The sequence below is a fragment of the Centroberyx gerrardi genome, chromosome 19, assembly GCF_048128805.1.
Source record: "Centroberyx gerrardi isolate f3 chromosome 19, fCenGer3.hap1.cur.20231027, whole genome shotgun sequence".
NCBI classification, from domain to species: Eukaryota; Metazoa; Chordata; class Actinopteri; order Beryciformes; family Berycidae; genus Centroberyx; species Centroberyx gerrardi.
In genome coordinates this window covers 23,582,989-23,597,977 of record NC_136015.1, presented here as the reverse complement: position 1 = coordinate 23,597,977, position 14,989 = coordinate 23,582,989, and the positions used below count along the sequence as shown (strand labels likewise).

Below are 14,989 nucleotides of genomic sequence, written 5' to 3'. Positions count from 1 at the left end.
TTTCCTTTAACATTAAATAATTTATTAGTCGCTTCTGTACAGAAACAGCAGAACGCTTCACATTAAGATACTGAGGTGAAGAGAGAACAGGAGGGAAGGATGGAGCGGAGAGAGGAGAGGAATGTGTCCGTTCAGATCTTCCCCGCAAAATTCCCCGTCTCGATCTGCTCGTCCCATTTCTGCACCTGTAGAAGAGAGAAAGAAAGGGTAAGAGAATGAGTGAGAGGATGAGAGAGAGAAAAGACAAAGGACAAAAGGAAATCAGGCAGATGAAAGCTTAGTGCTGTAATTTTGTGTCCTTTCAGCCACTTTGTTAACCTGATACAGAACAGTCACCTGTAGTTTTCAGACCGTCGCTAATATACATTTGACACACGATGGAAAATGCTTCATAGGTTTAATTAATGTTTAATAAATGAGGAAAACAGTATTCAACATTGACGGTTGTCTGATGTCTCATACAGATAAGTGGCAGGTAGGTGGGTCAAAGCAACAAGCTCTCTGATCTCAGTTCAGTCGTATGTTCTCTGTGTGAATCAGTGTGCGATTGGTGCGCGAGCTTTGACAAGCTGCTCAACTCTGAGCAGATGAGTGAGAGAAGAAGAAAAAGTGCGAGGAAACCAAACAGGTTTAGGAGACAATATGGAGCGAAGCAGAACAGAGGAATTCCTCTCCTCCAGCCTCCTGAACCAGGCCAACCAGCGGTGATCGAAAACCGCCTGCTTTTTAAGTGGATCAATAGATGAAAAGAGAGAAAGCGAGTTTATCCCGTGTTGGAGAGAGAATTTCACGTGGGTGTGACACAAAACACAGCAGTTGACCTGTTAAATTATGCAAAATGGTCGCAATGGATCTGCAAATCATTTTCCAAATAGCAAATTCATATGTAGGACAGAGGCATTGAAAATTCGATGTCACTAATTTAATTTCACAATTTAATTCACTAGAGAATGACTGTTTAGAGATGTTTAAAGAGCTTTCCCTCTGTGGGTACCTCCACTCCTACAGCAGAGACAGTTGTGTACTTCTACTCTAAAGACAAACTAGCACTAAAAGTCTGCTCAGACTGGGACACAGTCTTTATCTGTGGGTCCCTGATGTGGAAACGCAGCGTACGTACCCAGCTCATGAGGCAGAGGCTCTTGTAGACCCTCTGGTACCACTCACAGGGAGCCGTGTCCTGGTCTTTGGCTGACAGGGCCTTGTTACATCTGTGGAAGTCTGACATGAACACAGAGAGGGGAGGAACTGTGAGTGACAAGTTTAAAATAACAAATACCCAACAGCGTTCATATACATGTTTGTTCATCAAATGTCCTGACACACACTCCACATTTCCAAAAAACTGCACCTTGCCTTAGAAAAAAACTGATGTTATTAACTGACGTAAAACATGTCTGTACACAAAATAGTAACAAATTTGAAGATAAAAATTCCTAGTAATGAAATACTGACTCACAAATTTCAGGTTGCAATCATTTTCTAAATGTATATTTGGCATTTTGGAATTAAACAGGTTAAGATTTGTTTTTCCTGAATAGCTAATTCAGCAATAGATTGATTTTTTATCAGTATTGTGCAGCCCATCGTAGAAGTGACACTAGAAACAGAAGTAATTCATTTTAGTGCATAGATTACAGGGCGTGTAGCTCCACTGTGCCAGTACTTTGTTATTATTTTGGGAGGAACAGGTTTACAGCTACTTTTACTGTGAGAATGAGCAGGGAAGCAGCAGCGATCAGTATGAAGACGGTTGGACAAACTGCTCATCCATCAGAGTGACGGCTGGCAGCAGAGAAGCTGAAATGTGACGCTGGCTCTCCAGGCTTGAAATAAAGCTGGAGCAGAGCCACTGTCAGCTGCAGGGGAAGAGTTATGGAAGGATCCCCGGCCAGAATAAAGACATGACATAAAAATATAACACAATAGAAAGTGGATTTGGAGAAAGGCCCAGACTTTGAAAGCATCATCACTCCAACATGAATCAACAGTCTGGATTGGTCAGTTCAGTCGGCTGGTTCGCTAAACGGCTGCCAGGGAATGTGGTTACTCTTTTAGCAGTTCTGATTTTAAAATTCAAGACCTTTTCCAGACATTCATTTCACAACTGTATTTGAATATGTTTGTCAGCGTTCAATATGATTTGTGCTTATTGCTCAGCCACTTTTAGCAACACATCATGTTATAGATGATAATTCTTCAGAATAACAAAAATATACACAAGATGACAGAGGTATAAAACAGAAAACGTGTACAGTGGTCATATGTATATTGGGACTAGATGTAATTTTTCTATACTTTTCAAACATTTTTGTGCAATTTCCAAACTTTCTAAGACCTGGAAATTACTGTATGGAAACCTAGTCTAGCCAAGTCTGAATCTAGATACAAGAATAACTGTATAAAATTTTGTAAGGCTCATCGATTGGCCGGAAATAGAAGGTAAAACATGATTTAATAGGTCAAAGGACTCTTCATCTCAACAGATCAATTGTGAATGAGATAGACAACTAGTTTTATGGTCTACCTCATGTCTTTTTTCTCTGCTAGACCTGTGACACTTTGTCATCATTTAAAGTAAAACAGGTGAAGCAGGATGCGGTTCTGTCTTTCTCACCCAGATAGTTCTGGAAGCAGTTGCGTGTCTGGTTGGTGTTGGGGAAGCGGGCGTCGAACGGAGCCGTCCGGTATTTCTTGATCTTCTCCTCGATCACGTCAGACATCTTCAGATCCTGGTGGGCTGGTAAAGAAATACGCGTCACAATACAATGCATATAGTGCTTGAATTGGAATAAACAATAATAGAATGAGAATCAGAGTTTTCCATGCATCTTTTTTTCGTTGGTCACTTAGATGAAACGTGAAATGCACGATAAGCTACACTTCCTTTCTCTTCCAAGGTTAAAGTAGTTCTTATTTGTTGCTTGGAGCTTGTAAATGCTTCTCAGTTTGATGTTTTCACCTTAAGTTTGTGTGTTCTCAGTCTTCAGCCTCCCTGTGCTCATGCAAAAGTCACCACACTGACAATGTTACACCCCTAAACCTTTCTGAAAGCCTGGGAGAGAGTCTGTATCAAATACCAACACACCTAGACAGAGCTTATCTCTTTACAGGCCAACTTGCATTATAGTGTGTTACAGCTTTGTGGCGCTACAACAAGCAACAAAGTGAAAACACTATTGTGCATTTACCTGACTTGACTACCTCACTCACGCAAAGTGCATTCATGGTACGTTATGTGCAATAGTATCTCTCATACAACATGACTGAAAACCTTTTAGGATTCATTAAAATCCACTCTTCACTTCGGCATACATCCAATACGCCAAGCACCACTTATTTCAATAAAATATCAACTTTTAAATTGGTTCGGCTGTCCGACAATGTTCTTCCACCACACCGACTTAACGTTTGTTACATCGTGCAGGTGTAGGCCTATATCGAGTAATATGAACCAGATTTTAAACGTGATAATTTACTAAAATTAAGCTTGTCTTGGTGAATCATTTGTATGCCGAATGTACCAAAAGACCCTACTGATTCGTGAAAGTCTTTAATTATGCTGTATCAAGTGTGTATGTCTGCCGACAACAAGGCAACATTAAATTCCCGGATTTTTAATGGAGTTTGGTGTACCGTTCTCTCCATACAACAGATAACGGAACGCATCAGGACTGTTGATGCTGAATAGTTAACGGTAGGCTTACCGCGTTTGTCACTGACAGTGAATTGTTGTTTAGCTAACATGCTAAAATGTACTGAAATGTGTGTAAAGACGCGTCTGGATGAAGAACCCAGTTTCCAAAGTAACACAAATTAAAAATTCAGTTCAAATAAAGACTTGTTAAACAAATCTATAAAGATGTCTGATGAACTTTAACTGGTCACTGCTAACGTTAACTAGTTAAATCCGCTAGCATAATTGCTAGCCAGCGCTAATAATACTCCCATATCCAAATTGTCCCGTGTTTAACTGCGGTGACATTATAATGGTAGGCTTTAACAAATACAAAACAAATATCTCAAACAGACTGATGAAGTAAGATTGAGGGTATTTCTGAGAGAGATAGCTTACCTTTGATACAGAAATACCGCTAGTCTCAACCTCAACCGACCTCTTGCAGTGTCCTCTGAAGGGCTGTGAGCGCGCAAAGCATGACGGGAAACAGAATGTTCAGCTAGTTAGAAAGAGAAGTGCTGCCACCTGCTGGAAGAACGAGGAGGTGCAACTACACACTGAACTGTACAAGGCTGACAGGTAGGCAATTATTCTGATTCTGATGATGATGATGATGATGACGATGACACTGATGATGATGACGATGACGATGACGCTGATGGTGTATAGCATAAAGCTAACACAAAGACATTGACACCAGGGATGAAGATTAATTTACAGATCAGGTTAGTGGAAAATTATCCTCAGTGGCCAGAATTTCTTGAAATAAAAAGACAATAGCAAGTAAAGTGTTTTATTGTTATGATTAAAACATGAATAGGTTTGAAACTGAAGCAAAGAAGGCTTATATAAACAGCAACACTCCTCTCCTTTCTCCTCTCCTTTACTCTGCTCTCGTCTCCTCTGACCTTGTTTTGTTTCCTTTGTTTTGTTTCCTTTCCTTTCTTCTCCCCTCTCCTTTCTCCTCTGATCTTGTTTCCTTTCCTCTCCTCTGCTCCTTTCCTTCACTCCGCTCCTCTCTCCTCTGATCTTATTGCATTTTGTTTCCTTTCCTTTCCTTTCCTCCTCCTCTCCTCTCCTCTCCCCTCCTCTCCTCTCTCCTCCTCTCCTCTCCTCTCTTCTCTCCTCTCCTTTCTCCTCTCCTTTACTCTGCTCTTGTCTCCTCTGACCTTGTTTTGTTTCCTTTGTTTTGTTTCCTTTCCTTTCTTCTCCCCTCTCCTTTCTCCTCTGATCTTGTTTTCTTTCCTCTCCTCTGCTCCTTTCCTTCACTCCGCTCCTCTCTCCTCTGATCTTATTGCATTTTGTTTCCTTTCCTCTCCTTTCCTCCTCCTCTCCTCTCCTTTCTTCCTCTCCTCTCCTCTCCTCTCCTCTCCTCTCCTCTCCCCTCCTCTCCTCTCCTCTCCTCCTCTCCTCTCCTCTCCCCTCCTCTCCTCTCCTCTCCTCTCCTCCTCTCCCCTCCCCTCCTCTCCCCTCCTCTCTCCTCCTCTCCTCTCCTCCTCTCCCCTCCCCTCCTCCTCCTCCTCCTCCTCCTCACTGCAGACTTGCTTGTCTCCTCTCACAGATCCTCCTCAGGTTGTTGGAGCATCTGGAGTTGACCCAGCCCGTTCTGTAGCTTTCTCCTGGAGAAATTCGGGCACAAAGCTCCCTGCTGTCTCCTTTATCTGGCTCACTCTCCCAAAACCTGGACAGATGAAGGAAAACACTGACTCACTGTTACCAAGGCAACAACCAGTCTTCCTGGAGTCCACATATAAAAACACATAATACATTTACAGCAGCAGCGCTCTCCCTCTCCCTCCCATTAATGTAAACATTGCAGGTAGGGCTGCAACTAACGATTATTTCATTTTCAATTAATCTAGCGTTTATTTTTTCACATTTAGTGTATAAAATGTGCTGTGGCAAACTGCTTCGTAGTTTTTCTTACCTAAGGAATCAGTCTGAGATGTTTGTTGCAACATTCTCAGCCAATTTCCCTAAATTTAGGAAAAATAAAACCTAAAGTGAACTTGAGATGAATAATATCTACGACTGCCCACTGGTGGTGACCTTCAGTCCTCAAATCACCAGTCATCATCACGAAGGGGTTTTCCCTAAATGAAACACACCTGGCAGATGTTCAGGTGAGGTTCTGTCCCGGGACAATATGTTTCTGAAACAAGTTTCCGGTGTTGGAAACTGGACTGCGACTGTGTTTTTACCATCCGGGCTCCCAGACTGACGGACCTCACCTCTTCTTAAAACACACTTTTACTGTAAACACTTGCTTTAACGCAATTGTTTTTGATCCTGACCGTTTTATATCTCATGTTGTTTCCTCTTTCTTTGATCTGATTTTATTTGACATATTTATTCATTCTTCTTTTAATGTGTTTTCTTTTGCTTGCGCTTCTTATTTTTATTTTTTATCTAATCTTTATATATTTTACTATTCTTGTTTCTGTGCCTTCCTTGAAAGCGCTCTGTAAACTCTGCTTTTTGATTTATTTATTTTCAAGTTTATTATTATATCTGTGCCATGAGTAAAGCAGTAGGTGAAACATCAGTTGCAGATTTAATTTACATGTCTGCCTCTCTTATAGTTTTTCCCCCACAAAACAATGACTTCACCCAGGGTCCATATGCATCTTGTATCTTCCTGTGTCCTAACAGCAGATGTAATCCAGCTCCTACAGGCCTACAGGAGTACAGATGGAGGTCTGGTTTGTCACCTCGACTGCCCCGGTTTCCCGGTTTCCCTGTTTCCCTGTTTCACCCTCATCATTTTAAAAGAAAGCTAAAAACTTATCTCTTCACTGTAGCCTTTAACTAGCTATGACTTTCCCGATACAGGCCTTAAACTCTTTTTTTTTTTTTTTCTCACTTTGCTTCGCACTTGTGCACTGCTGCACTTCTTTTAAAATCTGTATTTTACTTGATTTTATGCATCCTATGTACTTTTACTTTATTTTTATTATTATTTTACAGTGGATTTTATTTTCCATCTTATGTTATGCATTCCTCATATTTTTACTATTGTTATTCAGTGGGTTTTATTTTCCATCTTATGTTATGCTCATTCTATGTCTATTTTCATGTGAAGATGCATTTTATGTATTCTATTCTCCTCTTTATCTTATTCTCACTATCATTATCAAGTTTTACGTGAAGCACTCGGTGCATGTAATTTCTCTGTTGTAAAGCACTTTGAGCTGCATTTCTTGTATGAAAGGTGCTATACAAATAAAGTTTATTATTATTATTATTATTATCATGTCTTACTGTGGCCCCTGGTCCAGCGGGGCTCCGTCGCTCCACTGCCAGCCCCCCTCAGCACCGCTGCTCCTCAGGCCGACCCAGTAGGAGTCTCCGTGGCTCAGAGCCTTGGCCTGGTTCCACAGGAAGACCTGAGGAGGACACAGCAGACACAGATCACACTGAAGGAGGATACTGCTGTGGTTTAGAGCAGTGGTTCTCAACGTGGGGTCCGGGGACCACCAGGGGGTCCATGAGGGGGTTCCAGGGGGTCCGCAGCAGACTGATGAATTGTTAAACTTCAGCATTATATCATTTACAAGAAGTTAACACAATTAGAGAATGTAGAAGAATGACTGTTTTGATCATAGTTTCTCTGTTATCTCTCTACCTACAATACAGACAGTCATGGGATTCTGGACAAAATGATATCTAACAATAAAAATATTCTCAGATTTGGGTCCGAGAGACAAAATCTCATCAAATGGGGGTCTGTGGCTCTAATGTGGACTAAATTAGGGTCCTTGATATGAAAAAGGTTGAGAATCACTGATTTAGAGTTACAGCCTGTTTGCCTCTGTCTACGTCTAGTTTACATTTCACCCAATCATTCTGCAGTGCATGTTGTTAGCAAATTAAATTAGATTTTTTGAACATTTAGACGTTTTTCATTGGTTTTAAATTCCAACTTTGTGGTGTCAAATCTAGCTTGAAATCTGACAGGGCTAAAAAAAAGACGGCCTAAATAAAAAGACATGGATGTGACAGTAAAGACCTTGTTATTTACATGTGTACATTTCAGCCATTTAGCTAAGCACCTTACCCAGAATGCAACAGCATCAACATGACAAGAGACAACCAATAGAGACACAGGACAATACTGTAGATGTAAAAATATTCCTGTGATCCTCTAATGATCTTTATTTATTTAACAGAAGTATGTTTTAATGACATTTTTGGGAAAGCTGAAATTTCTTTATTTGGGTCCTGGGATTAATTTATTCATGTGGAATTGAAGAGTTAATTCCAAAATGCTAGACATCATTACCACAAAGTTAATCATTCAGTATCTCTAAAATGTAAAGGATACAGTCCATAAAAATGACATTATTTTGTCCAGCAAGGACTTAAATTACATTCATAAAGTAATGTAATTTGTGATTTGAGTATGTGTCACGTTTTTTTCAAATGGTTTGGAACAAAAAAAAAGTGATCCAGACTGAGTCACATGTACAGTAGGAGGAAAATAAAGTGTAAATCCAGCCTGAGATGACCTGAGGCAGAGACCGTTCCTGCAGACGTCTCCATGTTTCATCCAGCTCTTAAATCTATTCTTAGATGTGTGTGTGTGTGTGTGTGTGTGTATGTGTGTGTGTGCGTGCACAAACGTGTGACCAAGCAGCTGATATTTCATCGGAGAGCATCTCAAATGTTTACAACTGCAAAGATGTACGTATATCATCAATGAATTTCCATGTAACTCAAACACAAATAGAGCTAGCTGTATCAGCAAGAGTGTTTTAAAAAAAAAACCCCAAGGGCATAAGGCTTTCAAAGAGGAAAAGAAATCATCATAAAACAATGAAGAAAGTCTTGAAACAAGAAATTTTCTCCGAGACAATTTCACTTTTACCAAGAAAATGTCCTGAAACAAGTTACATTCTCCTGAAAGAAAAAGTCTGTGAGAGAGAGAGAAAGAGAAAGAGAGAGGGAAAGAGAGGGAGAGAGAAAGAGAAAGAGAGAGAGAGAAAGAGAGAGAGAGAGGAGGGAGAGAGAGAAAGAGAGAGGGAAAGAGAGAGAGAGGAGGGAGAGAGAAAGAGAGAGAACGAGAGAAAGAAAGAGAGAGAGGGAAAGAGAGAGAGAGAGAGAGCGAGAGAAAGAAAGAGAGAGGGAAAGAGAGAGAGAGAGAGTGAGAGAGAGAAAGAGAGACAGAGAGAGAGGGAGAGAGAGAGAAAGAGAAAGAGAGAGAGAGAGGGAAAGAGAGAGAGAAAGAGAAAGAGAGAGAGAGAAAGAGAGAGAGAGGAGGGAGAGAGAGAAAGAGAGAGAACGAGAGGAAGAAAGAGAGAGAGAGGGAAAGAGAGAGAGAGAAAGCGAGAGAAAGAAAGAGAGAGAGAGGGAAAGAGAGAGAGGAGGGAGAGAGAGAAAGAGAAAGAGAGAGAACAAGGGAAAGAAAGAGAGAGAGGGAAAGAGAGAGAGAGGAGGGAGAGAGAGAAAGAGAGAGAACGAGAGAAAGAAAGAGAGAGAGGGAAAGAGAGAGAGAGAGAGAGCGAGAGAAAGAAAGAGAGAGGAAAAGAGAGAGAGAGAGAGAGAGAGAGAGAGTGAGAGAGAGAGAAAGAGAGAGAGAGATAGAGAGAGAGAGAGAGAGAGAGAGAGATAGAGAGAGAGAGAGAGAGATAGAGAGAGAGAGATAGAGAGAGTGAGAGATAGAGAGAGAGAGAGAGAGCTGTGTGTACCTGCTCCTCCTCAGTGTTGACCGTCACCAGTGCGCCCCCTGCTGCCATGCAGCGGTACTGGCTGCCGATCCAGTCGGCCCGGTCCCGGCTGAACAGGTAGCAGCTCTCGCCCCGGGCCGTCCAGCTGGCGAGGCACGGCCGGCACTCGCGCTCTGGACCCAAAAACACCGAGGAAGACAGACTCAATAAATCGTCCTCAGAGTCTGTTTTAATCCGCTTCGAGTGCCAGATGATGTTTTCACACCAGAAAGGTCAAACCGAGGTCAAAACTCAGCTGTGTTTGAATTTTAAAGTTGAAATGGTGACAATAGACTCACTTTCTGTACAGACCAGTGCTGTTAGAGTTCATGGGACAAAATAGTGGTTATAATTACATTTCTGCTCTTCAGTCGATGACTCGTCGGCCTTTCTAGTGCTTAGAGTCAGATTAGTAGAGCTATTACTGAGAAGCATCCTCTTATAATGGACTGGTTAGTGTTCTCTGTGTGTAAATGATGCATTCAGGAACAAAGCTCTGCAGGACTGTGAATAATGGCTGACTTGAGACCTTTTGCCCCTGGTGAAATCCCTCATGAAAACATCTTGCTGAAATGTCGGGGCTTTTTATCGGTGTCATGTTGTTAGAATAAACATTTAAGTTAAGTGAATCATTCCATCAGCAGCAGGAGACACGGCTGATGTGTTTCTGCTGAACTGCTAGTGGCTTGATGGCCTGTCACCCGCCTGGCTTAGGACCAAGAAACACCTCGAGAATCACCATGGAAACAGGTTCAGGACTTTTTGTGCTATCAACGAGAATTTTCTTCTTCACATCTTCTGCACACACAAGTCACACGTTTTCTTTTCATTTGCAAAGGAAAGAAAGAAAGAAAGAAAGAAAGAAAGAAAGAAAGAAAGAAAGAGAGAAAGACATGCAGCCAGTCTCATACATTCAACCTTCAAGTCAAAGCCAAAGCCCCCCAAATGGTAAAATACAGAAACCACCAAACAAACAAACAAACACATAAAGAACAACAACAACAACAACAACAAAAGCTAAGCAAATAAGGCAAAACAAAGCAAAACAAAACATTTACAAACTAGACAGAGAAAGAGAAAGAAAGAAAGAAAGAAAAAAGAAAGAAAGAAAGAAAGAAGATGGGTAGTGCTCAGGCAATACAGTACAACCACAGGAAACAGTTTGAGCATTAGTTTAATATTTTCTGTGACTGACAACTTCCCAGGTAAACTCCACCCACCTGGTGCTCCAAGCAGATTAAATCAAACACCAAGAACTATTTGCAAAATACCGTTTGACCCCGGTCCGGTCTAATTTGCATAGTGATTTGCAAAAAGCACATAGACTACAAACAGCTCAAGAGTGACAATGTGAACCACACAGTTTAAATGGATATAACTGGCATTCTCATTCAAATCAACAGGGTGAACGGTCACTTGGCTGCTACAGTAAAGATGGCCGCCGCATACTGTAATATACTGTGTATTCTGATTGTATTGAGGGCAGAAAGCATTGGCACAGTCCCAAGTCAGTCTCAAGTCTAAATGTAGATTACCAAGTCAAGTCCAAGTCAAGTCCAAGTCATTAATGTCAAGTCTCAAGTCTAAATGTAGAACAGCAAGTCAAGTCAGAACAAATCAAGAGTCCAGTATCAATTTAATATCTTAAAGAAAACTAAATATCTAGGACTTTTCAATGCAATATGGTTTTAATAGGATAAAAACTTGGTAAGAGCATCATGAGTTTGATTTCTATAATCAGTTTCAACTTCAATAAATTCAATCATTCCATACAAATTCAGAAAACAGAATTTAAATTCAGTCGTCTGCTGGAACAAATCTCATCACTTTCAATCTAAGTCATTTACACAAACACAAGATCTCAAGTCAAGACTTTAGAAATCTTTTCAAGTCATCAAAGTACAAGTCAGAGTCGAGTCCCAAGTCACCAGAACCCAAGTCAAGTCAAGTCTCAAGCAAATACAATTGTGACTCGAGTCCAAGTCATGTGACTCGAGTCCAAGTCATGTGACTCGAGTCCCCGCCTCTGGTATCATCACACTGAACATCCCAGTAGCAGTTACTACAATACAGCCACAAGATAGTGCTGTCTACATACAGTATATACTGCAGATAAATGTTCTTTTTGCAGCAGTTGAACATGTTACCTGCTTGGTAGGTTTGTTAAATGCTCATCAATAATACGCTAAGACATTTTATTCCTTGTTCTCATTGAGGGTCTAAGGTTGGCGGTGTTGTTTTTGTTTTCATTTATCATTTCATTTTTCATGTCTTGTTTCATAATAAGAGTGTTATGAAGCCCTTTGAGACTGTAACTGTGATTGATTACGGGACATACAAGTAAACTCGACTTGACTTCACTATATTTCAGAAATCAATAGAGGCTCATTACAGGCATTATGCATGGCCACACACACACTTATAGGGTGAGGGTTCAACCAATAGTGCCAATACTGATACCAATATTTTTAGAGATGAATTCACTGACACTCGCTATTCTGTATCTTTCAATTTGACCAGTTTCATGCCGAAAAATTACTAGGATTCAGTGTTTCTGTCTGAAATATTTTCATTAGGCCTTTGAAGAATAAATAATTAATTTACAAAAAACATTATTGAAATGAAAACAAAATGAGTTAAGAAAATAGAATTTGCTGTTTTTCTGTAGCTGTGGACGACACTAACTGGCTGATATCTGATATTTAATAAAAGGCTAATATCGGCCCAATATCTCTCTAACACTAATCAATACTATTGGTTTGTTAAAGCTATTATTCAGTTACACACAAGCAGACAAAAAACACACACACTTGGAATAATATCATGGTTTCTGTGGGCTTCTCCTGTGACTCTGCACACACACACACACACACACACACACACACACACACACACACACACACACACACACACACACACGCACACACACACTCACCATTGGTGGTGGTGTTGGTGAGTGGGCAGTACTGGTTGAGGGCTGGATACTGGGAGAACAGGAGGCGGTGGGACTGGTTCAGCTTGTCCAGTTTGTGTGTCAGGTCCTTCAGTCTGGCTTCCTGCAGCGTCGACTGTGAGCGGAAGACCAGGGTGATCTGTGCCACTGTGGCACACACACACACACACACACACACACACACACACACACACACACACAATCACGGTAAGACAGACAGGCAGAAAGACAGAAAAGCATATATGCACACACACACATAACACACAAACACAAAGTCAGTCACACAGATAGACAGACAGACAGACCGACAGACACACACACACACGCACACACACACACACACACACACACACACAAACACAGTAAGACAGACAGGCAGAAAGACAGAAAAGCATATGCTCAGTTGCACACTCACGCATACACACACACACACCAACAGCCAGAGAGACAGAAAAGCATATATGCACACACACACACACACATTCACACAAACACAAAGTCAGTCACACACAGAGACAGACAGACACACACACACACACACACACACACACACACACACACACACACACGTTGTCCCAACACCCGTTACCATGGATACAGGATAATAAGGGATGTGTGGGGGGAGAAAACAAAGCAGAGAGATAGAGGTAAAAAAAAAAAGAGATGAGACCATTCAGAGAAGGCTTCAATAAGAAACAGAGAGAGATTTCTAAACCTTCAAATGAACACATTCAATCCAGAATGAGATTTTCAACAAACCGACGCCAGCAGTCTGACAACATGACAGCAGTATGTTATGGTTTATTATTTAGCATTAGAAAGGCAAAAGCCACCCTCTGTCGACGGCCGTTTTGAATTTCAGCATTTAAATATCTCAGCTTTCAAAATATCCCTCCACAATGTTTCCAAGACCCGCTTTCTGTACAAACCATTGTCAATTTTTCAAAATTATGCGAGGAATAATAATAGTTCCTTTGTATTTAACACCTTCAAGTGACAGATTGTTGGCCTTCTCTTTAGATTCCCAAAAACATGGATAGTCTTAAGCTCTTTGCTTGCGAAATAGCCTAGTTATGATTTTAAGGATAGAATCACCTGTATTTTTGAAGTATTGACTGATGAATTTCAGAAAAAACCCCATCAAATATTAAGTATAGTACATTGATTGTAGGAGTCTCACTTTTTACTGGCTGCAACAGTGCAGTCCATCTCATTTACATATTTATTGATAAGGTGTATTGGTTTTTTTTTTGCAATGCACGAATGCAAGCCAGGACACTTTCTGTACATATGTAGTGTGTTTATGGCCTTCTGTAGACTTGTTAGTGTGAATATGATATTATGATATATATTGCTGTAAATTCACTTATCTGCTTTCTTTAAATTCCTTTATCCCTCTCATTGTTGCATACACAGCATTTATATTCATATTTTATAATGGTTTCACCTATTTACATAATGTTGCATACATATAGGTATTGTTGGAATGTTTTGCTACCAATGTCATACAGCATATTTCATAGTGTGGGTATATTTTCATATTCTGCACTCATTTATCCACTCATTTTGCCTCAGTGACAAGAGCCACTACTCTTTTGTACGGCCTAACAATGTAATGCATATTTTCCATACTTAATTAACTCATTGGTTGAGTTAAACCTCAGTGGGCGGAGCCAAAGAACCACAGTTTTTCAGAGCGCAAGTTAGCTAACTGGCTAACTTGAATGGCAAAAAGGAACTCTGGTCAAAATATAGGCAAAATAAAAATAAATATACGCAAAATAACTAGTTTTTTCACATCCATTCATGATGACCTTGGCATTTATGATGCTGGAAGGTCAGCAGTTAGCTAACTAGCTTACCTACAGTAGATAGCTATAGGCTAGTATGACAAGTTTGAACCCGTTTGAACTTGGAAGGTAAGCTAGGCTAAGTAGCTAACCCAGATAACTTTTTTCACTTAGTAGTAAGAGCGCTAGACTTCAAAATATTAGCTACCTCCTCTCTTACCCTTTGCCTTTTTTGGGATTCAGTCTAACGTTACTCAGTTTTGGAAGTGTCGTTACTTGCTTTTAAGAAATAAAGTCACCTGAGTGGTCTGAAAAGTTGCTAAATCCCTGTGAGGTTTAGCTCAACCAACAGGATTATTTCTGCCTCCAGAGCAGCTCTGCCTCTGAGAAATGTTTGTACAACCTGCTGAGAAACGGCCAAGCCGACATGAAGCAGGCTACTCACAGCAGAGAGTCTGGAACAGAGAGGCGATGGTCAGCAGAAAGCAGAGCAGGCCGAGGTAATGAGCCAGCTGCCGGTAGTGAGAGCACCAGTCTGAGGGACAGAGGAGCACGCTGTAACACCTTATCACTCTACTACAAATTAAAAATTAAAAGTGACACCTATAGCTGTAGCAGTGTTATTCCTCCATGTACTGTGAAGAAGAATTACCTTTCTCTGTGGATGTTTGCTGTTGCTTAGATTCCAGAATAGCTGATCCATTATTCACGGCCATGTTTTCATCAAACAGGACTGAAAATGCCTGAGGAGGCACAAAGAGCGTATTTAAATTCCTAAAGTGTCCCTCAACAAACACAAGAGAACTGTCCGGTTTGCCTCTGGTTAGACCGAGTTATATCTCACATGAATATTGAAATTATG

The 14,989-nt window shown here is 40.8% G+C and overlaps 2 protein-coding genes across 2 annotated transcripts; both read right to left on the bottom strand.

Annotated features, from left to right (window-relative positions):
• On the bottom strand, positions 1-4,143 carry LOC139924145 (cytochrome c oxidase subunit 6B1-like). The gene is made up of 4 exons (XM_071915097.2): positions 4,076-4,143; positions 2,618-2,740; positions 1,121-1,221; positions 1-185 (listed from the first exon to the last, which is right to left on the bottom strand). Exons 2-4 carry the CDS (start codon positions 2,721-2,723, stop codon positions 132-134), a joined length of 261 nt encoding a protein of 86 aa, XP_071771198.1. The 5' UTR covers positions 2,724-2,740; positions 4,076-4,143; the 3' UTR covers positions 1-131.
• A 1,066-nt stretch (positions 4,144-5,209) lies between these two features.
• Positions 5,210-14,843, bottom strand: LOC139924128 (C-type lectin domain family 6 member A-like). The gene is made up of 6 exons (XM_071915071.2): positions 14,780-14,843; positions 14,573-14,662; positions 12,320-12,484; positions 9,367-9,518; positions 6,941-7,065; positions 5,210-5,360 (listed from the first exon to the last, which is right to left on the bottom strand). The coding sequence occupies exons 1-6, from the start codon at positions 14,841-14,843 to the stop codon at positions 5,210-5,212; spliced, it is 747 nt and encodes a 248-aa protein (XP_071771172.2).
• Positions 14,844-14,989: the final 146 nt, after the last annotated feature.

Bases quoted from the DNA above. Each gene is read 5' to 3' on its own strand.
- LOC139924128 (XM_071915071.2), bottom strand. From the start codon at position 14,843: ATGGCCGTGAATAATGGATCAGCTATTCTGGAATCTAAGCAACAGCAA. The intron at 12,485-14,572 runs GTGAGTAGCCTG...TGTGTGCCACAG, and splicing joins TCTGTTCCAGACTCTCTGCT to TGGCACAGATCACCCTGGTC. The intron at 9,519-12,319 runs GTGAGTGTGTGT...TTTTGGGTCCAG, and splicing joins CACCAACACCACCACCAATG to AGCGCGAGTGCCGGCCGTGC.
- LOC139924145 (XM_071915097.2), bottom strand. From the start codon at position 2,723: ATGTCTGACGTGATCGAGGAGAAGATCAAGAAATACCGGACGGCTCCG. The intron at 1,222-2,617 runs GTGAGAAAGACA...TGTTCATGTCAG, and splicing joins CTGCTTCCAGAACTATCTGG to ACTTCCACAGATGTAACAAG. The intron at 186-1,120 runs GTACGTACGCTG...TCTCTTCTACAG, and splicing joins GCCTCTGCCTCATGAGCTGG to GTGCAGAAATGGGACGAGCA.